General features: G+C 41.4%; 2 protein-coding genes across 5 annotated transcripts in view; one reads left to right on the top strand and one right to left on the bottom strand.

The window, feature by feature from the left end:
- Nucleotides 1-1,559: 1,559 nt before the first annotated feature.
- PHAX (phosphorylated adaptor for RNA export) lies at nucleotides 1,560-17,527 on the bottom strand. The gene is made up of 5 exons (XM_032844614.1): nucleotides 17,396-17,527; nucleotides 14,288-14,901; nucleotides 11,871-11,991; nucleotides 8,157-8,240; nucleotides 1,560-2,814 (listed from the first exon to the last, which is right to left on the bottom strand). The coding sequence occupies exons 1-5, from the start codon at nucleotides 17,489-17,491 to the stop codon at nucleotides 2,545-2,547; spliced, it is 1,185 nt and encodes a 394-aa protein (XP_032700505.1). The 5' UTR covers nucleotides 17,492-17,527; the 3' UTR covers nucleotides 1,560-2,544.
- A 6,037-nt stretch (nucleotides 17,528-23,564) lies between these two features.
- The window catches only part of ALDH7A1 (aldehyde dehydrogenase 7 family member A1), a 52,237-nt gene continuing 49,458 nt past the window's right edge, over nucleotides 23,565-26,343 (top strand). For all 4 annotated transcript variants that reach the window (XM_032844588.1, XM_032844603.1, XM_032844594.1 and 1 more), the window contains exons 1-3: nucleotides 23,565-23,787; nucleotides 25,086-25,139; nucleotides 25,694-25,759. In XM_032844588.1, coding sequence (XP_032700479.1) covers nucleotides 23,596-23,787; nucleotides 25,086-25,139; nucleotides 25,694-25,759 — 312 coding nt within the window. In that variant the 5' untranslated portion in view covers nucleotides 23,565-23,595. The remainder of the gene's footprint in view (nucleotides 23,788-25,085; nucleotides 25,140-25,693; nucleotides 25,760-26,343) is intronic.

Genomic DNA, 26,343 nt, shown 5'->3' with positions numbered 1-26,343 from the left:
GAGGAAGGGAAGCAGGCTCCCCATTGAGCAGAGAGTCCGATGCGGGGCTCAATCCTAGAACCCTGGGATCATGACCTGAGCTGAAGGCAGAGGCTTTAACCCACTGAGCCACCCAGATGCCCTCAAGATGCTATTTTAAAGAGGAAACATCCCAGTGAGATTCTTTTTCATACATCTACTCCTAGTCCTGGTGTGGCCTGGACGTTGAAGGCAGGATAATGGGGCAGCTAAAGCCATCAGCCAACAGCAGTATCCAGGTCTCGGTGCTTATTTTTCCAGACTGCTATCAGTGGAGCTCGCAGGGCTCCAGGAGGTGTCTCTGCTCCCTACCCTGGCATTGCCACCTCAAGATACTGACCCTGAATTGGATCTCTTCTGTGAGGTTTAAGGCAGTTCTTTCATTCATGATTAAAGCCATCTGAGAGACATCAAAAATCCCATGGAACATTTGGCATCGATCCCCGCAGCATATGCCTGCAAGAGGTGCTGCTCTGCAGAATTATTTTGATGGATGTTTGTTATTTAGATATTTTCAAAACTTGAGTACCTGTCAGTAGAAGTGCAGGATAAGCATCCAAGATATATTGATAATAAAACGTAATGGATTACTAAGAAGTAAAACAAAACACCTCAAGTGTTGGTTTCTATTTAACATTGGGAAGTCATCCTAATGTAATCCAGAAATCCATGGTTTCCAAGAGGTAAGGCAACAGGTGAAAATGAACTACGGGGCACTGTTAAGCATCTTCCTTCGGCTCAGGTCATGATTCCAGGGTCCTGGGATCCAGCCCCACGTTGGGCTTCCTGCTGAGCAGGCAGTCCGCTTCTGCCTCTCCCTCTGCCCTTCCACTCCTGCTCTCTCACTTGTGCTCACTCTCTCTCCAATAAATAGATAAAATCTTAAAAAGAAAAAGAACCGGATGGACTATTTAGTGAAGATGAAGTAAACTCAGATGTTAATGCCCTTCAAAAACCTTAACTTTCACTAGAAAATTTAATAGTTACACAAATGTATGGCATTTAAGGTGCCAGCTGGCGGCACCTGGATGGCTCAGTCAGTTAAACATCTGCCTTCGGCTCAGGTAATGATTTCAGGGTCCTGAAATGCAGTCCCACTTCAAGATCCCCGCTTAGTGGGAAGTCTGCTTCTCCTCTGTCTCCCCCTCAACTGCATGCCCCTGTTTGTGCTCTTACTCTCTCGATCAAATCAATAAAATCATTTAAAAAAAAAAAAAAAAACAACAAAACACACCAAAGCAGCAATTACCTGAATGTTATCCTTCTCAATGTATTGCACCTTTAAAATTACCTCTCGTGAATAACCTCGGAACAATATTCAGTTCTCCATTTAAAGTACTTTCTTCCCTTGGTTATAGCAATTTCATGCAAGAATATCTGAGATTAAAAAAATAGTCACTTGAGGGGCACCTGGCTGGCTCGGTCAGAGGAGCATGAGACTTGTGATCTTGGGATCTTGAATTTGAGCCCCAGGATGGGTATAAAGATAACTCAAATAAATAAATCTTTAAAAAAAAAAAAAAGAAATCACTTGAAGCGCATTAACGACTGCTCAAAATCTAATTTTATTTTTGCATTCTTTACGAATAAAAAGCAACCAATAACCATTTTCCTCTTCTTTTCCCACTTATATCCTTAGATCCAACTTCAATGACTATGTATTCCAGAAAGACTTTAAGTACTCTTTGTAAAGAAGTTTATAACTGCTTCCTACAGATTTTTGCTTAATTTACTTTATAAACCATAGTCAACCCTTAGAACACCTTAACTACCTTTATTTCCTTCAATAAAAATGAGTAATTCCACACTTCAGGCAGCATTTTTAATACCCAACTTCCTTAACATAAGGTAAAACAGTCTTAGGCAAGCAACCACTGTGAATTTTTTATGTCCTTAGTAATTACACAGGTATGATCACATTCAGTATTTAGTGTATGATCGCATAATTAGAAAGAAGTGAAAAACAAAGTTAAGAACCAATACTTCTTTTGAAAAGCTTCTGATGTTAATTTACTTCTGGACAAATAAGTGGTTAAGAGCCATCAGTATAAACCTATTTTTAGTCTCTATCCTTAAAACTGCCTATAAGTTCTTAGAACACAGAAAAACTAAATTTGAATGCATTTGTAACAGCTTAACAATGTATGTGCCTTATTAGGATCTTTTAGTGGAATGTTTTGAAACGAATCATAATTCATTGCCTAACTCAGAAAAAGAAAACAAATTTTTGAATGGCATGTTACAATGACCAGGACAAAAGTAATTTCAATTAGTAATAACTGACACATGCAACAGATTGAGAAATTAAATCCTCTGCTATATATACCTGTAAGTATTTTGTCAGACACGAGAAATGTTTCTATCAATAACATTCATCTCCCCCCCAGATTTAACTTTATTTTAAACAAGAGAACAGTTCTTTCTCTCCGGATTTTTATATGTATCAGTGCAAAGTAAAACAAAGCAACTTCAGTAGAAATGGCTTATTACAAGGTTATTCTAAAAAGGCTTATTCCTCCAAATGTACTAAAAGATGTCCAAATCGTGCGAATGATCAACCTCGATGGCTTCCTCTGCGTCCAGCTTTGTCTCTCCATGGCCTTCCTGCGGCTCATCGAGAGAGGCCAGAGCCTCGTTCGTATCACTTGCGAAAGTTTCTCGTGATGTATCGTCTTCTTCTTGAAAATTTAGATTTTTAATAGCTTGTTTCATCTTTTTTCCCAACACCTGTGTTCTCCTCTTTCTGGCAGCCTTTTTATTTTCATACTCCTTTTGATTTTCAATGTAGAAAATGTCCTACAATAAAAGAACAACTTCAAGTAAAAACTGCTATGTACTGAACGTTTATTAGAAGGCAGGCCCTTCCTTTATGTTCATGATCTTCATTTCTCACAGAAAACAAGCAAATATTATTAGACTGATAGGACACAGAGTCCAAGAAAGCAGGGAAGCCCCCACTGCAACCAGAGGATGAAGCTTTAATTCACGCTCAACCCCATGCTAGCTCTGGGGTGCACGCTTAGTCAACCATCACATACCATCTCTATAGCGACAGGTTTCCTAAATGAGAAAAATCACGTTGTTTAGGATTTAAATAAAATACGATCTGTCCCAACCAAACAGAAGTCTTTGGAATAAGGGTTTACTAACTTTGAAATGGCATCCTAACCACACGTGACTGCACGTGCTAAGAAACCAAGCCAGGCCCAACGGGTGTGACTAAGTATGGTCATGTAACCTACACAATGGAAAAAAATCTATCCCTTAAAAAAATGTTACTGTAATTAGTATGGAGAATGTAAATCTGTCAAAAACTTTTACCATGAAGCATAAAACTGATATAATCAGCATTGGGATGTATTCCAGGATGTTAGAAAAGGGACTTTGTAACAGAAAAATAGGAGACTGTTAGTACAGGGCTTCTCCATCAGGGGATCTGAAACCTCAGCTTGCTCCCTGCTGGGCGCTCTGCTCTGTGCAGGGCAGGAGGGTGAGCAGCGTGTCGGGCCTCTCCCAAACAGCACAGACCTCCTTCATCCCCCAACTGAGACAATCAAACACATCTCCAGGTGCTGCCCAACGTCCTCCAAGAGGCAAAATTGCCAGTGGATGAGAGCTGCCAAAGTGCAAAATAATGTTTCATTCAACTACTACGTGGGAAAACATAAAAGGACATCTGGAAACCTTGACACAGACAGAGAAGTGTAGTTTCTAGAGGCTACAGAAAGAAAAGTAGGCCGGGGATCTAAAGAGAAGGCCAAAAAGGACTATGCTAAAACAGAGAAGGTTCAAAGATTTAAAAGAGAAGTTAGGATAGGCAGGACACCCTACGACCTTCTAGGAAGAGACTATTAAAAACTATAACTAAGTCACTCCCTATATATTCTTCAAGTCCACAAATCACAAATCCTTTCTTGTTTATAAAAAGCACTGTGGAGGATGGTGAAATAAAGGAAGCCCTCTCCTAATATTTGTAATCGTTTCAAGCAGCACAGAGAACTAGCGGAGGAAGGAGGAAGGAGCCCTGAAATTAAGGGAACAAGGGAAAGCTTCAGAAGTTGAATGCTTTGATGGAAAGAAGGAATAAAAGCATCTGCCAAGAAATGACAAGACTGGGGGTGGAGAAGGAGGGTACAGGTGTTAAGAAGTGGAAGGACAAAAGAAAAAGTGACTTCAGATAGGTACCATTTACTGAATGAGCACATTTATACACCAGATACTGTGCTAAGGATTCTTCATTCTCAACAGAATCTTATGCAGTGCGTATTAGCCCTGTCTTCAGAGGAGGAAAGTGACAGTGCCCACTTTGGCAGCACACACACTAAAATCAGATGAGAAAAGGAAGGCACAAGATTGCATAGCCAACATGTGAAGGTATAAAGTGTAGGCTCATATATTAGTTCTCCAAATTCACATTCTTAAAACCCATTGTTTACATGGAAGTGTGGTAATTCACAATTTTTTCAAGACTCTACTTACCTGTCAAGGGGAGAGACAAAAAGAAGCTGTGAGGGGAAGTATTTCCATTTCATGGGAAAGCACATCCAAGCGACTCAGAAAAAACAATTCTAAGTAGTACGATGCTTAGCAACACTAAGTAAAATTATAAAGCTTCCCTTTTGCCCCCAAATACATTAAAAACGACATTCCAAAGATTATGAATGTGACAGAAAAATGGGGCAACGGCCCACAGAAATGCTGTTGTAACCTGTTGTTAATGTTGTTACAACAAATGCAGACAACAGATAATCTGAGAGGAGTTCTTTTGTCCTCCCTTCCCTATCTACCTGCAATTTTACAAGTTAAGAACCTAAATGCTATACTATTTGCAGAAGGAGACCAGTACAGCTGAGCTTTTTAAAAATACAGTAAATTAAGTTTTAACTGCTCTTAATCTTTTTTTCTCTCACAAACTTTATATTTTCCAAAACAAAACTTAAACAACTGAAAACCAAAACAAAATGGTGTCACATACCAAAACAAAATCAAATAAAAAAACTGCAAACAAGCCCACTTACTCCATTCAGTTCTGGCTTCTAATGATTAGCATTATAGTGATCACAACAGTAATTATAACATTACCATTTAGATGATCTGAAATCACCTATGATGAAATTCTATTCGCTTTAGGTTTTTTCCTCTAGTAACAAAAGGACTCAACCCATGCACATGCAGAAAATTTGGAAAAACACAGAAATATCTTAAAAGCCAAAACACTTATAATCCCCTGGAGCAGACCAAATCACTGGTAACTTTTTGGTGTTTTACCTATCAATTTAATTGTCTCATGCCTCTGTTACAAATTTGTATTCTGCCTTTTTAAAAACTTTGGTATTAGTTCATTTTTCTCCTTTTCTTAAAAATTCTTCACAAAAATAAAGGCTACAGCATAGTCATTTTAAAAATGTCTCTCTTGCTCAACACTCCTCTATTATTAGATATTTCAAAATGTTTCTACTTGTTGTTATAATGCAGTGTTTCTGTAGCTCAACATAAGCTACTAACATTAAAATCTCCTTCCCCATTGCAAAGATGTAATTCAGTGAAAACAACCAGTTTCAAGTCTGTATTCTGCACCATCTCAGGGAGATCACTTTTATCACTTTTCATGTGCATTCCATGGTAACATCCACTTTGATAGAACCTGGTACAGATTAAGTCCTATAAATATTTGGCCCAGTGCTGGGGACATGGTGAATAAATGTTATTTTTTTCTCTTCTAATTGTTGAAATTGTTTATCCAAAGTTTAGTTACCTACAAGAAGTTTTTCCAGATATCACTTTATTTAATCCTTTAAGATCTCATTCAATAGGCAGGACAGTTCCCATTTTATAAAAGACAAAATTAAGGCTGAGGGAGATTAAGTGATCTGCTCATAGTCACATAATTACTAACTGGCAAAATTAGATTAAACCCAGATTTTGAATATTAAAAAATTCTTTTTATCACATTGTGCTATTTCTCTGACATTTTCCTGTCAAACCATGTTTAATGGTACTTAGAAGCATGTTTCTTCTCAGTATACACCTTCTGTCAGAGATTACACTGGAGAAGGAGGGAGAACATAAGCCATAAACTCTGTTCTACTACTCAATAGGTGTGCTCCTGAGGAAAATTACATCGTTACAAATTTATCAAGGTCATTGTTCCAGTTAGGAAAAAAGGCAGTGATGGACAAAGGATTTCAAATGTGCAATAACAGAAACATTTCCTGTAGGAATTTCAACAATAGATTTAAAAAAAATAACTGGAAGCGGACAGCCAGAAACTTGAGGAAAAAAAATCTAACACTGAGCTTACATAAAATAAACTCACAAGGAAAGGCAGCTCAAGAAGTGGCTTTCATTTATGTCTTCATTAGCATTATAAATGGCTCAAGGGCATTCCTCCGACCTGTATTACCCACTGTTATGATAAAGAGACTACAAAGCTGCTCAAATACAGTATCTGCATTGCCTGAGTACAATCTCTTTCCTATGCAAGAAGTAAGCTCTCCATCTTGATCCTACCTGCTAAATGTAATCATGTTCCTTAATTAACAAATTAAAAGATAGGGGCACCTGGCTGGCTCAGTGGGTTAAAGCCTCTGCCTTCCGCTCAGGTCATGATCCCAGGGTTCTGGCATCCAGCTCTCTGCTCAGCAAGGAGCCTGCTTCCTCCTCTCTCTCTGCCTGCTTCTCTGCCTACCTGTGATCTCTGTCTGTCAAATAAATGAATAAAAAAAAAATCTTAAAAAAACAAAACAAAACAAAATTAAAAGAAATTCTGAGGGGTGCCTGGGTGGCTCAGTTGTTAAGTGTCTGCCTTCAGTTCAGGTCATGATCCCAGTGTCCTGGGATTGAGCCCCCACGTGGGGCTCCCTGCTCGGTGGGGAGCCTGCTTTCCCTCTGCCACTCCCACTGCTCATGTTCCTGCTCTCACTGTCTCTCTCTCTCTGTCAAATAAATAAATAAAATCTTTAAAATAAAATAAAATAAAAGATAAATTCTGAGCTGTGAAAATCTCACCTTGTAAAAGAACTCCCATATAGGACATTCGGTAATGCAAAAATGATTAATACTTAAGAGCCTAGATTCTAGGGGCGCCTGGATGGTTCAGTTGTTAAGCGTCTGCCTTTGGCTGAGGTCATGATCCCAAGGCCTTGGGATTGAGCTCAACATCAGGCTCCCAGCTTGGTGGGAAGCCTGCTTCTCCCTCTCCTGCTTCCCCTGCTTGTGTTCCCCCTCTCACGTGTCTCTCTCTGTCAAATAAATAAAATTAAAAATAAATTTTTTTTTAATTAAAAAAAGAAGAGCCAGATTTTGCGGGGCGGAGGAGGAGCCTAGATTCTAGTTTATTAAGAACTACTGGAGACAGAGGAATGAATGAAAAAAATCCATGAGGAGACAATGACCAGAATGTGGTTATGTTCTATATGTTCTATAAAAAACCACCTTAGACTCTAAAGGTCTAAATCACAAAAGAAAATGTGGAGTTAAAATGAGGAAAAGAGATACAGTGGAAATCTAGACAGGATCCTGGTTTGGAGGAGGAAAAAAAAAGGCAGACAATACATTCTTGGGACAATTCAGGAAACTGGAATATGATCAAAATGTTAGATGGTACTGTGAAACTATTCTTTCTCTTAGGTGACGCTTGGTAGGAAACTGTCCTTATTACTGACAGATGCTTACTGAAAAAATTAGGGGTGAGTGTCACGATGTTCTCTACTTATTACAAAATAGTACAGAAAAACAACTGTAAGATAAGAATCTCAAATTCTTCAGATTAACAACCCCTAAATGTTAGTGTAGGAAATTCATCCTATTATTCTTTCATCTATTCTGCATGTTCGAAATTTTTCATTAATAAAAAGTTGTAGAAGGGTAGAAAATACGTTCTAAAAAGACCAGAAATTATGTGCTCAAAGACCAGGAAAACGACACAAAGGAAATTGTGACCTTGGCTTGGAAAGGGAAGAACAAGAGTAGGCAGAGTTTATAAAAGCACGTGTTTTACCTGAAATGAGACAATGACAGAATTGGTCAATTTAAGGCAGACCAGGTGATAGGGATTAGGAGAATATGCAGCTAGAACCCAAGCAGAAGTAAAATTATGATAGATCTTAAAAGTCAAGGAAGGACACTATAATTTTTACCTTAATTTGTTCCTCGCTGATACTAGGAGTATTTTTCAGGAGATTCAGGAAAACTCCACCTGGTGTTCTTCTTCGACTACCATTCTACGAAGAGAAAGAGAAAAATGATACTGTGTAGACCATTCCTATGAGTGGCTTAAAGCATCTTTTAAACAGAAAGGTACCTAATGAAAGAAAAAGATCTACCCTGATCACAACAGTTTAACTGCAATGTCCTCCTCTCTTCTCCACACCTCCATGAGATCTATTTCTTTTATCACAGCACTTATCACTTGCTAACATACCTGAAGATGTATTTATTCTCTATACATTGTCTCACTCCCACCCCCACCTACAGGGTAAGATTGCTCTGTCTACAACAGTGCCTAGTACACAGCAATAAATAATGGTACAAGCAAAATGTACAGCTCAGTCTTTTAAGCGTCTGCCTTCAGGTCAGGTGATGATCTCAGGGTCCTGGGATTGAGCCCTACATCGAGCCCCCTAGTCAGTGGTGAGTCTGCTTCTCCCTCTCCCTCTGCCCCTCACCTCACCTTTTTGGAAGATTTTATTTATTTGAGAGAGATAGAGAGCACAAGTAGGCAGAGCAGCATGCAAAGGAGAGAAGAAGGAAGCTCTCTGCTGAGCAGGGAGCCCGATGTGGGGCTCGATCCCAGGACCCTGGGATCATGACCTGAGCTAAAGGCAGCCACTTAACTGACTGAACCACCCAGTTGCCCCCAAATAAAACCTTTAAGAAAGAATAAAAAAAACTGTCCATTAAAAGAAAGTGAATTTGGACTTGCATCTTCCCAATAACCAGTAGATTTTCACTAGCTCACTCAATACAAACTTTTATTACTACAGTATTAAGATATTAATGAAATCTATAACTTTGGGGTCAACTAAACAAAAATCTAAGTACCTCAGCAGTGACAAACAAAGGTGCCAGTACATTCATGATTATTGTAATTTGTTTTGTTGTCAAGTTCTATTTTGACTTCTGAAATCTATATTCACATCCTATTCCCTCAGCCAACGCTATCAATTCTAACTGGTTTCTTTTCTCTCCACCTTCACAGCGTAATAGTGATTCATTCTCCTGTGATATTACCATTCAGATTCATGAAGAACAAATAAGAAGGAGCCATTCAAGCTTCATCCTCACCATGCGGTGAAAGCTGAATTAAATGAGATCTCCAGAACCATATGGGAAAAAGTACCACTGCCTGTGATCCGGCCCTAACCAGAGTAGTGCTCTTTCTGCCATTCTCAAGCAGTAAAGTGTTTCTTACTTCACATCTGTCAGAATGGCTAGTAACAAGACAAAAGGAAATAACCAACATTAGTGAGAATGTGGAGAAAAGGGAATTTTTGAGCAGTGTTGGTGGGAATGTAAACTGGTACAGCCAGTACGGGAAACTGTGTGGAGGTTCTTCAAAAAATTCAAAATAGAAATACCGTATGATTCAGCAATTCCACTGCTGGGTATCCACCCAAAGAAAACAAAAACACTAATTTGAAAAGACATATGGACCCCTATGTTTACTACAGAATTATTTAAGACAGCCAAAATGAGGCACCTAGGTGACTCAGTCATTAAGTGTCTGCCTTTGGCTCAGGTCATAATCCCAGGGTTTTGGGATTGAGCCCAGCAATGGGCTCCCTGCTTAGCAGGAAGACTGCTTCTACCTCTCCCACTGCCTCCTGCCTGTATTCTGTCTCTTCCTGTCTCTATGTCAAATAAATAAATAAAATCTTAAATATTAAAATATAAAAATAATAAAATAGCCAAAACATGAAAGCAACCTCAATGTCCAATGGTGAGTAAAGATGATATATAACTCTTATCTATATATATGATGAAGTATCACTTGGCTATAAAAAAGTATGAAGTCTTGTCATTCACATCATGGATGGACATAGAGGATATAATGCTAAGTAAGTCAGAAAGAACAAGCCAGATTACTTCATTTATATGTGGAATCTAAAAACAAAAACAAACCTGTTTAACAAAAAACCATAAAAAGACTCAAAAATACAGAGAACAAACTTGTTCTACCCAGAGGGGTAGAGGGTGGGGAAATGGACAAAACAGGTGAAGGGCATACCTTAACAGGTACAAACTCCCAGTGACACAATAAAGTCACAGGATGGAAAGTACAGGATGGGGAATATAATCAGTAATACTGCAATAATAACTTTGGGCCACCTGGGTGGCTCACCTGGTTAAGCATCTGCCTTAGATCAGCTCAGGTCATGATCCTGGGGTTCTGGAATTGGGCCCGGAGTTGGGCTTCCTGACCACGAGGGAGTCTGCTTCTCCCTCTGCCCCTCCCCATTGCTCACGTTCACTCTCTCAATTAAATAAATAAAATCTTAAAAAAAATATATTGTAATAACTTCATATAGAGACAGCTGATAACTATCCTCACAAGAGCATTTTGTAATGTTTGTAATTGTCAAAAAACTATGTTGTACCGTTAAAATTATTTTTGCATGTCAACTATACTTCAGTTAAAATAACAAAAAACAAAACAGTAAAGTTTAAAGAAAAACAATTACTAAAGTGTTTCTCAAAAAAATAAAAAATAAAAAAGTGTTTCTCAAGTTTTTGTTCATTGTTGCTTCCCCTACCCTAAGGAGCCTTTGCAGTTTTTCCTACCCACCCCACCATCTATGGAACTTTAATACTCACTGATACACTGTACATCTACGTGTGTTTTATACATATATATGTGTTTTCGGGGTTTTTTTCGTCTCCAAGACCAATATTTAAGAATGCATGAATTAAACAAACCCAAAGCAACATGCCTGTTCATCCCTGCCAACTAAGGGCTGGGTACACTGTGGTATTTTATGTATATCATCTTGTCTCATCCTGTCCCCAATTTGCACCTGGGAGAAAGAAGCTCTGAGAAGTCAAATAATTTAGCCACCTCTCACACGTAGGAAGTTGCAGACCCAGAATTCAAAACAAGGATTCCCAAATTCTAAAATCTGTATTCTTAAAAATTTGAGTTTCCAAGTTCCCTCCAGACTATTTTCTTAAAATTTCAGCCCCTACTCTCAATGAATCCTCTAAGAGATGTGTTGTTGACTGCACATTAACAGGATACAACTTATGTATGGTTTTTGTAAGGAAAGTAGTAATTGCAAAAACTAACTACACATAATTTTTAAATTCAGTTTCTTAAAATTTGAGCCACACTGTAGTATATTGATAAGAGATCCAACAATCAGAAACAAGTTTATTGGGGCGCCTGGGTGGCTTAGTGGGTTAAAGCCTCTGTCTTCAGCTCAGGTCATGATCTCAGGGTCTTGGGATAGCGCTCAGCATTGGGCTCTCTGCTCAGCAGGGAGCCTGCTTCCTCCTCTTGCTCTGCTTGTCTCTCTGCCTATTTGTGATCTGTCAAATAAATAAATAAAATCCTAAAAAAAAAAAAAAAAAAGAAACAAGCTTATTTTATTAAAAAAAAAAAAGGCGCGCCTGGGTGGCTCAGTGGGTTGGAGCCTCTGCCTTCAGCTCAGGTCATGATCTCAGGGTCCTGGGATAGAGCCCCACACTGGGCTCTCTGCTCAGCAGGAACCCTGCTTCCTCCTCTCTCTCTGCCTGCCTCTCTGCCTCCTTGTGATCTCTGTCAAATAAATAAATAAAATCTTTAAAAAAAAAAAAAAGAAAAAAATCATATGAAACACACTACAAAATGGAAACAATAGAGCAGTAAGTCTTACCATTATAAAAAGGCCACCATTTTGTTCAACTTCAGCAGTTTCCATCAGAAGTTCAATTGCCTTTTTGTTCCCAATTATTCTCACTACTCGCATTATCAGATCTTTCTTTGGTTCCTGCAACCTGATAAGGAACAGAGTAAAATAATATTAATCTCTTTATTTCCTGTATAAAGTTGAAGAAATATATCTTTGTCTCCAGTTTAATTCCCAAGTAGAATCAAAATCCTATTCTGGTAACATCTGCTTTTTACAATCTTCAATTTTAACCTTAGAATCACTGACATGCCAACACTACTACCTTGGGTCAAAGAGAAAGTAAACTCAAGATTCCATCTCAAGTCTCAGAACTGGCCTTTTCATTTTGCCTTAATGGATTACGGTGAATTTCATAATAAATGTGCACATCCAGCAAGGGGAATGCAAGCCTAAAAGCAAAAGAAGGTAAATCCATTCTTGTCAAAACCAGTAACAAACATACACTGTGCACTCAATTATCATGCCTACAAGTTAGTTCTCATAAATCCAGAGACGTGTGGGAATTTTAAAGTGGATAGGATCTTTCTCTCAAGTCTCTCTGCTTCAGAACAAAGGCCATAGCTAATATTAACTGATGACTTACCATGGGATGAGCACAATCCTAAAACCTTTGTATCCATTATCTCAGTTAATCACCTCAACAACCTTATGAACTAGGTACTTATTTTCATCTTACCACTGAGAGGTAAAAACACAGGAAACCTAACACTTCTCACATCATAGTCCACACTCCATAGAGATGAGTGAGGATTAACATAGAAGTTCTACCAGTTCTCTAACTAGACCTGGTTTTCTTGCTCATTCTCAACAAGACTCAAATGAATTATCGGAGAAAGAGCACTGGACTACGAACAAAGCAACCAAGGTTTAGTTCCAAATCTGACACTTAAAACTGTGACTTTGGACAAGCCATATTAACTACTGGGTCTCAGTTTCCTTATCAGTAAAATGAAGGCTTTGATTTACAAAATCTCTAAATTCTTTTCCAACTGTCAAATTCCAAGCTCACTCTGTAGGTTAAAAGTCCAGTATTAGCATTATTATTCTTGAATCAGATCTGTTTTAAAATTTGTTCCTTAATACTTAGAGCTAAGAAAAAGTTAAACAAAATCTGAACTTGTTGAAAATAAATTTACCATACGCCAAGAAATTCTACTTCTAGGTATTTACTCAGGAAAAATTAAAATACATGCTCTAATATCTGCATGTCAAAGCTCATAGAGTTTTTTTTTCCATATCATGCTCATATAGCATGATGGTCAAAAAGTAAAATAGCAATATGGTTTGCATATGTATAGAAATTAAAAAATTAAGTATTGATGCCTACTACAAAATGGACAAGTCTCAAAAACATTACACATACAGACCACACACTGTATGATTCCATTATTATGAAATGTCCAGAAAATGCAAACTTATGCCAACAGAAAGCAGATGAGCAGTTATCTGGGATAGGAACAAAGAATAACTTTAGGGGAGCCTAGGTGGCTCAGTTGGTTAAGCGTCTGCCTTCCGCTCAGGTCATGATCCCAGGTCATCGAGCCCCACATGGGGGCTCCTTGTGCAGCAGGGAGCCTGCTTCTCCCTCCCACTGCCCCTGCTTGTGTGCACAAGCGCTCTGTCAAATAAATACATAAATACATAAATAAAAATCTTAAAAACAAAACAAAAAACCCAAAACCAAAACCTTTAAATGGGCATATGGTCATGATGGATCTTATAGGATGATGTTTTTTAAAAGTGATTTTTGCTGATATTCATAAAACTGATAAATTTACTAAAGAATCAACACCCAAGATGGGTGGATTTTATCATGTGTACAATATGCCTCAATGAAGTTATAAAAGGTCATGAATATTTGGAAACACTAAAAATAAGCAAAAGCAAAGCAAAAACCAAACACCCATGATTTAAAAACATATTCTTTGATCTAAAGAGCTCCAAAGGGGCGCCTGTGTGGTTCAGTGGGTTAAAGCCTCTGCCTTCGGCTCAGGTCATGATCCCAGGGTCCTGGGATCGAGCCCCGCATTGGGCTCTCTGCTCAGCGGGAAGCCTGCTTCCCTTCCTCTCTCTCTGCCTGCCTCTCTGCCTACTTGGTGATCTCTGTCAAATAAATAAATAAAATCTTAAAAAAAAAAAAAAAAAAAAAAAAAAAAAGAACACCAAAACACTAAAAAAAAAAAATCATTAAGAGTTCATAAGAGCAAAAAAAAAAAAAAAAAAGTAGTTCATAAAAGTTTGCAAAATTCATTATTTTTATCAGGCCTGTCCGAACTTAGGAAACACAAAGAAACATCATCCTTAATGCATTTGGAATTATTTCCTATAAACGGAAGATAGTTGGTCAAGTGCTCATTTGCAAGCCAAATTTTAATGCTCACCTGAAAGAAATTTCATCAGCTACTTTCTCTTGAGAATCGTCCTCTGTGATCTCATATCGGCCTTTATAGTCCATTTCTAATCTGTCCCCCAGTCTGTCTTTGACAGGTCGTTTCCGTTTGAGATGACCTTGCCCATTTTCCTCTTCCTTTGATCCCATTTTTTTGCCTCCATGCATATATTCATCTAGCTCTTTGTCTAATTCTTTTGTATGTTCTTGAGATTCCCTCTTAAGTTTCTTAGCAAGTAAATAATTGTAAGTCTCAGATTGTCTGCTTTTGTCAATAGTACCCTCCATTCCCAAGATACCAAGTTCAGTGGCCACTGCATCTTGATTCTGTTCTTGAAGCACAGCACCCCATATGTTGTTAACCTTCTTTCCTCCAGGAACAGGTAGTTTCTGGCTGCTCTGGCCAAACTGAAAAGGCTCTGGCTTCGGAAGTGGGTTAAAACATTTCTGTCGCTTGCGTTTCCAAAGGGAGCTATCATCATCTGAATCAGAAAAACTCTCTTCACTTGAATCCACACTTTTAACAGTCCGATAATGCGATACTGGCGCACATGGTGTTGCAGTACCCTGGAAGGGCCTCACTGCGCTGTCCCCACCTAGTGTTTTCTGCAAGTGAAAGGAAATACAATCAATTCCAGCAACACATTAAATCCACCCACCATGTGCTATTTAAAAAAAAAAATTACTTCGGGATTCAGCCGAACCACTGAAGCAGAACAATCCTCAATGAATCTCTGAAACCAACCCAGTCCCTTCTTTTCTAAAGTTCCACATGGAATTTGCCAATTTTAAAACTACTACAAATTCGTATTTCTAAAGCTAATACAGAACTTAGTTCTAAAGTCTCTTTCTAAAAAGCTATTTAATTCCCACATCAGAAGATTTTCAGTATTTGCAGTTATTGTCAGAATGTTTAAAAATGGCATGCACAATAACTTCGTAACAGTTGTGAAAATTAAAAAGAAACCTTGCTAAACTGGAGTCAGGAAGCTTGAAGGGGGAGTTCTCATGTCCTATCAGAGGAAAAGACCTGAGGTTTCATCTCCCACAGGAAGAAGCCTATATCTTACTAACACAGCAGGAGGAAGATTTTCTTCTTGCCAGGCAACAGTCCAGCCAATAAGACTGTCCCAACTCAGCCAGTGAAAAGCCATATACTTTATTTTTTTTTCTTTTTAAAGATTTTATTTACTTATTTATTAGAAAGAGAGAAAGAGAGAGAGACAGAGACAAGCAGGGGGAACAGCAGAGACAGCAGCAGATTCCCTGTGGAGCAGGGAGCCCAATGCAGGGCTTGATCCCAGAACCCTGGGATCATGACCTGAGCTGAAGGCAAATGCTTAACTGATGGAGCCACCCAGGCAACCCAAAAAAACACTACTTTTAACTCCCAGTTTACTTCAGTGGACTTTTTTACAGTTCTTCTCAACTTCTCCCCTTCCTCTATAAAAGAGCATTCCTCTGTTTCCCACTTGTCTATGGTTTTGCCCTAGCTTGCCTGTTCAGTTCTGATTCTCTGCTGTTCCAGAATAAACCCTTTTTTGCTGGTAAGATGACTGGTAGGTTTTATTTTAAAGGTTAATGCAGTTGTTAACAGAGTATGTTCTCTTTCTTTCCAAACATGTATTTCTTGCATTTGGACACACCCAACTTCCTTTATACAGTTTAGTAACCACACTCTTTTGAGATCAGACAGTAAACTCCTATGGGTAAGAATTCCCGCCACACTATTAAAACTGCACAGTCCATGGCATTAAGTTTACCAAGTCATGGGTCAATCTATGTAAAACCACCTGGAAAAGATTGAAAACCTAAACTGAAACCTTCATATCAATTTCCTAAGAAATCTATATGCAAAAGGGAACACCTTGGGGCTTCTGGGTGGCTCAGTCAGTCAAGTATCGGACTCCCGATTTGGGCCCAGGTTATGATCTCAGAGTCGTGAAATCAAGCCTCACCTTGGGCTCTACCTCAGAACCTCAGCACTTAGCTTGGGATTCTCTCTGCCCCTTCCCCATCTCTCTCCCTAAAATAAATAAAATCTTATAAAAAAAAAACCACACTTGTGTTTTGTACTAAATGAAGGATTTGCTGAGCTCCCCAGTGTTCAGCACGATGGCTTATGACATATGACAGATGATCAAGAAATATTTATTTTAAAAAGGGGAATCATTATTTGCGCTATTATGTGCTAGAAATGGCGGAAGGAGGCGGTGATTTAAGTCAATAAAGAGGCAATCTTCCCATCTTCAAATAACCACAGCATTTAAGATTTATCAATTCTTACTGTTCACTGTGACTCACTGAATCCTTAGAGACACCCTATCAGTGGCGTACTTTTATGATTCTCCTTATACAAATTGGGGTACTAGGCTAAAAACCCTGCCACTGGTCACACAGTGGAGGCGCCAGTTTTCGAATGCAGGCAGCCTGGCACAAAGCCTGCTCAAAGTGTCTGTGACTTAGCAGGCAATCAAGACAAACTCCCCTTTAGAAAGCAGAGAGATTAAGGCAAAAACCGGTGCCACATTATCGCGTGGCGAAACTAGATCTGATGGGAATATGGAAAACCAGGCCCTTTAGCAAATGATGGACTTCATTCCGGGTTTTCAGTTTCCCTCTCTGATCAGGGCGAAAAGGAGGGCCAGAGGATGTTTCTGCCCGCTGTCCCTGGTTCTACATTTTCGGCGTCATCTGCCGGGCTGGGACAACCTAACCAGGCTACCGTGGGGGGGGGGTGGGGAATACTCCCCAAATTTAGAAAATCCAGAGCGGCACACTGCAGGCGGAGACGAGCCGGCCGCACGCCAGCCAGCAGGAGGCCGCAAGCCTCGCCGCCCAGCTTGGCAACGAGATGCCGGGTCAGGGTTCACACGGCCCGCCGTGGCGTCCGCGCCCAGCGCCTCCCCCCCGCCGCCGGGGTCCGCGGGGGACGCCCGGCCCCGGTCGCCCGGCCGCCGCTCAGCCATATAGTCGCCCGGCCCTTCCCGCAGTCACGGCTCTGCACGCCAGCCCCTCACCCGCCCCGCCGACGGCCCCTCCTCGCATCCCGGCCTGCGCGCTCCCGGCTCCGAACGACCCGCCTGCCCTTTACACTCACCGGCACCTGCAGCGGCCTGTCGCTGGGTGCGACCGTCATGTCGGAATCCGAGTCCGAAAGCTGCCCATCTTCCATGTCGCCGGCGTCCTGCGCCATCTTCCCGCGGCGTGGCGCGGCGGGTCAGGAGAACACTTCCGGCGCGGCGGCGGGAAGGTCCGGCGGGCTGCGGCTGCTCGGGCGCCCCCGCGAGGGGAGTCGCTCCCGCCGCGACGGCCCGCGCGGGGCTTTCTCCTCACGCCTGGGTCAGCATTGACGAATACGTATAATCATGACAAACTGTGCACCACTTGCACCGCTCTGGGGGAAATGAACCTCCCGTTTCCCCAGCACTTCTAAGTGTTTTCTCCCCAACTTTCTTTTCGTGCCAACCTAAGGTTGTGCCCGGACAGCGGCCGTCGGGGATTCCTCGCTTGGCCTCGCCTTCCTCACCAAGATGCTCTGCGCAGGTCTTCTCGCTCCCACTCTTGCTCCTGCACGACCCACTCTTCTTGTAGCTCCTTGCAGAGCCTTTCAGACAGCACCTGAGGTCATTACCCTCCTCAGACCTTCCAGAGACTTCGCTCGGCGCAGTTGAGTTCTGAGTTCTCCGCCCGGCACTCGCAGCGGTCTGTGTTGTGTCCAGCTCCGAAGCCGTGCTGGTGCTGCTCTCGCTGTCCCTCAGGCATCCTTTGTTCTTCAGGGGTTCAAGGCCTTTGCAGTTGGCGTTGCCTCTGCCTGGAGGAGCCCTGACACCTGGTTCTTTGCGCAGGTTGTTCTCCATGATTAGGTTTTCCCATCGAGGGCCACCTTCTGGGACTGTCCTTCTTCGACCACCCTAACTAAAACGAGATCCTCAACTGCCACTCTTGAGCGCTTATTTTTCTTCATGACATCAATAGTCCTATGTGTATTTGTTGCGTGTGGTTTTTTAATTTTAATTTTATTTTTTATTTTGACAGATCGCAAGTAGGCAGAGAGGCAGGCAGAGAGAGAGGAAGGGAAGCCGACTCCCTGCTGAGCAGAGAGCCCCATGCGGGACTCAATCCCAGGACCCGGGATCATGACCTGAGCCGAAGGCAGAGGCTTAACCCACTGAGCCACCCAGGCGCCCCATGTGTGTATTTGTTTTAATTAATTAATTAATTAATTAATTTATTTATTTTTTGTCTTCGTTCTCCCCTGGAATGCCTGTTTTATTTTATTTATTTATTTATTTATTTATTTTTTAAAGATTTTATTTATTTATTTGACAGACAGAGATCACAAGTAGGCAGAGAGGCAGACAGAGAGAGAGGAAAGCAGGCTCCCCGTTGAGCAGAGAGCCCCATGCGGGGCTGGATCCCAGGACCCTGGGATCATGACCTGAGCCAAAGGCAAAGGCTTTAACCCACTGAGCCACCCAGGCGCCCCTTTATTTATTTTTTAAAAAGATTTTATTTATTTATTTGACAGAGAGGGAGAGTTAGAGAGAGAACACAAGCAAGGGGAGTGGGAGAGGGAGAAGCAGGCTCCTTGCAGAGCAGGGAGCCCAATGCAGGGCTCCATCCCAGGATCTGGGATCATGACCTGAGCTGAAGGCAGACACTTAATGACTGAGCCACCCAGGCGACCCATGGAATGCCTGTTTTTATTGACTGTTGTTTCTCCCCAGTGTTCAGCTCGACGACTTATTGTGTATGATAGGTGATCAAGAAATATTTATGGATTTTTTTCACATGAAGGAAATATTACTATTTGCACCTTTTACTATTTTATAACCTGATTTTTTAAAAGATTTTATTATTTATCTGAGAGAGTGAGAGAGAGCAGAGTGCGTGGATAAGCAGGGGGAGGGGCAGAGGGAGAGAGAGAGAAGCAGACTCCCCACTGAGCAGGGAGCCCAATGGGGTGGCTGGATCCTAGGATACTGGGATCAGGAGGTGAGCTGAAGGCACACGCTTAACCAACTGAGCCACCCAGGTGCCCCTGTAATCTAATTTTAAAAAAAAAGAAAGAAAGAAAAGAAAACAATAGGGGTGCCTAGCTGGCTCAATCCATAGAGCATATGACTGGGTCTTGAAATCGTGAGTTCTGGCCCCACTTTGTGGGGGTAGATTGTACTTATTAAAAAAAAAAAGTCTTAAAAAATCTTAACAATTTATCCTGGACACCTTTTTGTACCAAAATAGAAAGATCTAGCTTCTTTTTGATGACTACCTAGAATTCATTTGCATAGAGATGCCAGCACTTATTTCGTCTCTGACGGTGTCCATTTAGGCTGTAGCCAATTTTGCAGTTAACACATATTTTTACATACTTGTTTTATAATTTCCTCGGGATAAGTTTCTAGACTGCATGGAAAAGAATGAATATAGATTTTTGAAATGTGAGTTTAAGATCTAAGACCTAGTCCAATCCCTTTTGACACAGCTAAGCTATTTAAACTGACTCTTGACTCCAGGTCTCCTAACTCTTAGACAACTTTATTGTTTTATCTTTCCTGCATAGAATTGCAATCCCCTTCGAGTTAATCCTGTATGGTGTGAGGTAAGAGTCAAATTTCATGCTATAATTAACATTTTACTATGTGGTATGGAATGCAGCTAAATATTATAAAATACAGAGAACAGCTCCCCATCCTAAAGAATTTCTCCACTGTTTTCCTCTAAAAGTTTTAGAGATTTTGTTCTTACTTTTAGGTTCATGGTCCATTTCGAGTAAATTATTGTATATAATGTGTGTATATAATGTGATGTGTATATATAATGAACAACATCAAGATTCATTTGTTTTTGGCATGTAAATATCCAATTAATATAGTAACTTTTGTTGAAAAGGCTATACTTTCCCCATTGAATGGGGTTGTCATCGTTATTGAAAATTGACTATGTATGTGAGGATCTATTTCTGGGTTCTCTGTTCTGTTCCATTACTCTTTATGTCTGTCTTTACACCAATGTGACACTGTCTTGATTACTTAGGTTTATAATAATGGTACAATTGTATAATAATTGTTAAAAATTAAGTAATGTAAATTGGTTCATTTTTCCCAAAATTGTTTTGGCTATTCTAGATCCTTTGCATTTCCATTTAAACTTGAGATCCCCTAGCTAATTCTGATATTTGATTGGGATTGCATTGAATCTATCATTTAATTCAGACAGTGAGGAGACTATCTTAGTTGATGCTATTAAAAGTTGGAATTGGGGGCTCTTGGGTGGCTCAGTCAGTTGAGCGACCACCTCTTAGTTGCAGCTCACATCATGATATCACAGTCCTGGCATCGAGCCCTGTGATGGGTTCTGTGCTCAGCGTGAAGTCAGCTTGGGATTCTTACTCTCCCTCTGTTCCTTCTCTCTATCTCTCTCTCACACAAATAAATAAAGCCCTTAAAAATTAAAAAAAAAAAAGCTGGAACCATATATTATTAATGAATAATTCTTCTGATTCTGGACTCATTAAACAATTAGATGGGTAGTTTGTGTCCTGGGAGAGAATGCAGTGATTATAGGATGTGAGTTGTTGGTCCTTTCTGAAGATAATTTTCCCTATAAAATAATATTCCAGCATTGTAGTTGTAGCATCATTTCTTTGTGAGCTTGATTAATGAGTTTGCCCAGAGCAATAGTGTCACTTACCTATGCTCTGATAAATCATGTTTTGTGTTTGCAAAAATGAAATTGTATCCTGGGTGGTAGTGATTTCTCTAATGTATTGCAGCCTTGGGGCAAGCATGCCTGTTCAGGTCACATGCCTCTGCCTCCTGGTAGCTATCTTTGAAGAATGAAGACTTCTAGAATTCACTGAGGACATCACATCATAAGCACTGTTCATTTGTTACAATGCTATGACTCCAGAGTCCTTGCTTTGATCACTATGCTGTGATGCCTTTGATAAGTTATTTGGAAAGCAGGATTGGCTATTTGCAGACTCTGCCACTTCTGATGCACAATACTTTCAAGGTGCTCGGAGTTCAGTCAGTACATTGATATTTCTGTAAGGCTTTGCAGTTTTTATATGCTTTTATATATGATTCAGTTAATTCTCTTTCATATATGAAATGTGCTCTCCTGCTCTGCCCCATCAGAATTCATTGCTTATAATTTTTTCCTGACCTCCTGTTGGGCAGGGATAAGTAGTTTTGAAAACTGGAGGTAGAAGTGAGAGATGTAATCTCCATTTTCAATGTGGGCAATTGCTGGTGTCTATTTTTGCTACAACTGGTTTAGAGAGACAGTCCTGAACTTCTCTGCTTGACATAGTGAAGAGACTATTACATTCCTTAAGGGCATTATGTGTCACTCCTAAAATTTAGTGCATCTTTAAGTATCTTCTGAATTAAATGGGGGAGAAGAGAAGGAAGACCGTGGTATTAGGATATATGTATAAGGAATCTTGCTAGCCACCAGAAAGTGAGAAGAATTAAATTCTCAGTTAAATGTCTGAGGGGGAAAAAAAAAGAGTCTGAGATTTAGAATGAAGGAAATTAGGGCTTCAGTCCTAGGATAGATGAAGATAGTAGCTGGGCTGTTGGTGGATTACCAGTGCTGCACAAGATGTCTGTGCCTACTGCTCCTCAGGTGTATTCAAAGTTTCATTTGTTCCTTCCTTCATGTAAGTGCACGTGAGCCTGGTAGACTGCTGGGAATCGTGGAGCCATACAAGGATGAACAGAAAATGTAATGTTTACAAACAGAGGCATCATTCCTGTATATCCAGTGCTTACTATACTTTCTTGTAGATGTTTGAAATGCCAGATTACTTGTTGAAATTATTTGAGCCATAAGGATGGAATAGATAAAGCTCAAGTTTGAATACAGAGATGGAAGTTTCACAGGTAGAGAGAATAGTAAAGGACAAAAGCACAGTGGGAAGAAAGCAGGCTTTGCATGGAGACAAAGTGACTTAGTGTGTCTGGCTGCAATTTAGAAACCCAGCAGCAGTTAGGAGGAATATTTTCAAAAGGTTTGTTGGGAATTGCTGAGAGGCCTAACTCAATTGATTCCAGAGTAGGGTGTGCGTATGGGTATGTATATATGTATTTTAAGATTTACTTATTTGGGGGGGGGGGGGGGGAGAGGGAGAGGGAGAGAGTCTCAGGCCAACTCCATGCTCAGTACAGAGCCAGACATAGGGCTCCATCCCACAACCCCAGATCCCAAAACCAAGAGTCCAAGGTTCAGTGGAGCCCCAGAGAGAGAGAGAGAGAGAGAGAGTGTGTGTGTATTTAAAAAAAAAAAAAACCATTTATTTATTTGAGAGAGAGAGAGAGAGAGAACTCATGAAGGGGGAGGGGCAGAGAGAGAGAATCCCAAGCAGACACCCCCCCCACCAGCGGGGAGCCCCACATGGGGCTCCATCTTGGGCTCAGAACATGAGGTGAAATCAAGGGTCGGATGCTCAACAGACTGAGCTACCCAGGTGCCCCAAGAGTGCATATATATTTTTAACCCACATCCAAATCATGCTGATAAGAGATGTATTTCCCTTTTACAGGGTAGGCCTAGTTACTGTGGATTAAGATGGGAGATGGCATGCTTAAGCATGGTGGGTGGGTGGGGAGTGAGTGGAAAGGCTATTGCAGGAAAATTGAAATAATGGAGAATGAAGGGAATTATCAAAACTGTCTTTATTCTTCAAAAGCAATATCCCTGGCAGGATATTGAGAAGGCAGTATCATCATTTCACATTTTTCATTAATTAGAAAACTCGAATTTGTAATTCAACAAAGCAGTGAACACAATCATCTCTCTCCCTCCACCAAGAAACCTTTGGCTACTCCAGGTAGCAGCTGTGTCACTATCACCTGGGGGCTGGTTAGAACCGGCGCTTCTCAGACCCTAGGCCAAAGTCGCCGAATCAGAATGTGCACTTAACGTGATGGCCAGGTGATTCCATGCACGAGAAAGCCCAAGAAGCCCCACTCTAAGCTAGGGTACTGTAGAACCAATATTTTGCTGAAAATCATTTTCTGGAGGCAGCCGCAATTCGCCGCGTCTTGCACCAGATGGCAGCAGCTCGCCCACTTCCTCCTAGCGGCACCCCACTGTGCCAGGCGAGGGCGAGCTCCGCGCGCCTCCGGAAGACCCAGACTGGCCTCCGCCGCAGCGGAGGCGGCGGCGGCGGGAGCGTGCTCCGGGGGGCGGGGCCCGGCCTGCCCAATGGGCTCTCCCGGGCAGGGGGCGGGGCGCTATTTCAGCCGCTCCCGCGGGGCGCGGGCGCGCCGCGCGTCCGGGGTCAGTATGTGGCGCGTTCCTCGCCAGCTGTGCGTGCACTTTGCGAGGGGAAGCAGGCTCTCTGGTCCTTGGAATAGGCCTGCCGCCTTCATGTCTACTTTGCTCATCAATCAGGCGCAGTACGCTTGGCTGAAGGAGCTTGGGCTCCGCGAGGAAAACGAGGGCGTATACAATGGAAGCTGGGGAGGCCGGGGAGAGGTATGCGGGTGTGCAGGAAATCTGAGCGGCCTCAGTGCGGTCCCTGCCCAACCGGATCCCCCGCCGCCCTTTCCACTACCCGCCCCCCACCGCTGCCGCTGTGGACGGTTGTACTGGGGGGCAAGTTTGGAAGCGACAGAGTAAACGTGTGCTTGTGTAGGGTGCCTTAAAAATGCGTTTGGATTATTAGGTCTTTGTGTGCTTTGGAGAAATCAGCGTCATTTTGGAGCTGGTAGAGCTTGAACTTCCACGCATGCTTACAACCTTATGGCAGAGTTCTCGATGTGTAGAGACAGGCCACACGCTTAGTATTGGGAAATTATCTCAGTTTGTGCTTGACTCTGGCTCCACGGGTCTGCCTGTGTTCTGCCTTAGTTTTATACTGTCTTTTCTGAAATCCTTTGTTGGAGTTTGCAAGTCCGGATTTGCTGGAATCCTGTTAAAATTGCTGGGCGCTGAGTTTCCTGGAGGACAGGATTTTAAGCATTTCTTTATTTCCAGAGCCAGGCACCAAAACTGGCACTCAGTGAAAGCTCAATTAAGTTGTTTTACAGAATACCATGGAAAGGTAAGGTTATTACCGCTCAGATTTTTTTGAAAGTTGCTTACAAAAGAAAGCTTTTATAAGATGTTACCAAAAAACCCAAAAAGGAAATGTTACATAACATGCCACAAAGTTTGTCGAGTGTGATATAATGAACTTGCTTTGATAGAGGCAACAGTTCTCATGGTTACCTGTGACTGTAGGAGATTCGGGTGCTTTTAATTATCCTCTGAATCCTATTCTGTTTTCACTTTGATCCTGTTTTTCCTGTGGCATGTTACTAGGTTCCTGGATAAATTACTCTCCTGAAAATCTTTTCGATATGCCTTGATTTTTTTTTTTTTTTCCTTACTAATCTCTGCTGTTTGTGTGGAGATAGTTGTCCACTGTTGGTTTTTTGACCTTCTGACTAGGGCAGAGTAAGAGAAGAGTAAGTAAATCTCGTCAGATTGGTCTGTTACTTGTGGAAAAAGAGGTGAAGTAACGGGTTACGTTAGACTGTTGCTTTTACACCGAGTGTTTAGATGGCAAGGCTGAGTTTTGCAAAATGATTCTGCATGTTTAGGTCAAAAATGAAAAAGAGCTCTGTTAAGTGACCTATTTGTAGTAAAAGTTAATGTAAAACTTCCAAGTTTGGATATGGTATCTAAGTTCAGTTTCTTCTTTCCCTTACAACCCCCATTTGGTATGTTCCCCCATTTTGGAAGGGATTACATTTTCTATAGATAGCATTCATTTTTTTGTTTGCTTTAAGGTTATCACCACCTATTGTCCTGCTAACAATGAACCAATAGCAAGAGTCCGACAGGTACGTTTTTTGGTTTTGCTTTTATTAATACGAACTGCCCATGGGGTTTGTGCCAGTGACGAAGAGCAGTATGGAGTCTCACAGTCCAAGAATAAAGTGTTTCTTTTTCATAGGACGTTGAAAAATGTCTGGGAGAGACTGCCCACTCTTTGGGTTGGGGTGTCCTAGGAAAGGTGAAACAGAAAAGTTGTGGGGGGGGTTCCATTTAAGGCCAGGTTTCTGAATCCCCACATTTCTGAATCACCTGTTCTTGTGAAGTCTATGTTGGAGCCCATGGTTCTGAATTTCTGACATCTCATGGGTTGTCCCCAGATGAGGCTAATGGACCTTGCCTCTAGAAGCAATGTTTTAAAAAGTATAGCTAGATTCTAAGCTGTCTTACTGGGTTATCACAAGTGTTGGGAAGCACAGGCTGTGAAATTCATTTTAAGCTACAGATCTGAGGGTCACCTAGAGATACTCCAGTTCTTCTCCAGAAATCTTGGGTGTTCTCAGAAGGGGGATCATCACTTCCCTTTGTTTTTCTCTTTGTCTCCCCCTAATTGGTAATTTAGGCTAGCGTGGCCGACTACGAAGAAACGGTGAAGAAAGCGAGGGAAGCATGGAGAGTCTGGGCAGAGGTGAGTGTGAAGGTCATAGCACGATGACCTCTGGTGACTGCAGGGAGATAAGAGAAAAATCTTCCAAGCAGTCGGTGCTCCCTGCAGTGGGAGTTGCTCTGGGGCTGTGATAATCTCCCTCTGCTGTAGTCCCAGGATAGTGCCTTTTCTATATCTGGCTTCAGTAAATGGTGATTTTAAGTGGATTTAAAGTCTGTACTGAAGTAGCATATACCTCAGCTGTGAACACTATTTCCAATTGAAGTTTCTCAAGTTTCTCACTGGACAAAAAGAAAGGACCGTCTATGTTACAAACACCCTTTTTCCTGCTTCTCCCCACTCCTTCCAGCCAGCTTCATGCAGGGGTGGGGGCTGGGGTGTGGGAGGGAGCATCTCTGCGGTTGGTTGATAGTCCCAGTTCACAGGGCAGGGCCTTGAGTTCCTGCAGTCTGGTCAAGCCGGTGGTTCCTCCTCCATCTATCTGTGATGTAGGAAAGAACGTTAGGGTTTGAAGCTGACAGCCAAGAAAGAATTCTTGAGACGTCTTTGGTGCAAAAAGGTTGTTTTGTTAAAGCATGGGGACGGGACTGGTGGGCAGAAAGCTG

This window comes from Lontra canadensis, unplaced genomic scaffold (assembly GCF_010015895.1).
Source record: "Lontra canadensis isolate GAN:19392208 unplaced genomic scaffold, GSC_riverotter_1.0 scaffold4, whole genome shotgun sequence".
Lineage (NCBI taxonomy): Eukaryota > Metazoa > Chordata > Mammalia > Carnivora > Mustelidae > Lontra > Lontra canadensis.
Note: the sequence above shows the minus strand (reverse complement) of the source record. Positions and strands in the feature narration are given on the sequence as shown.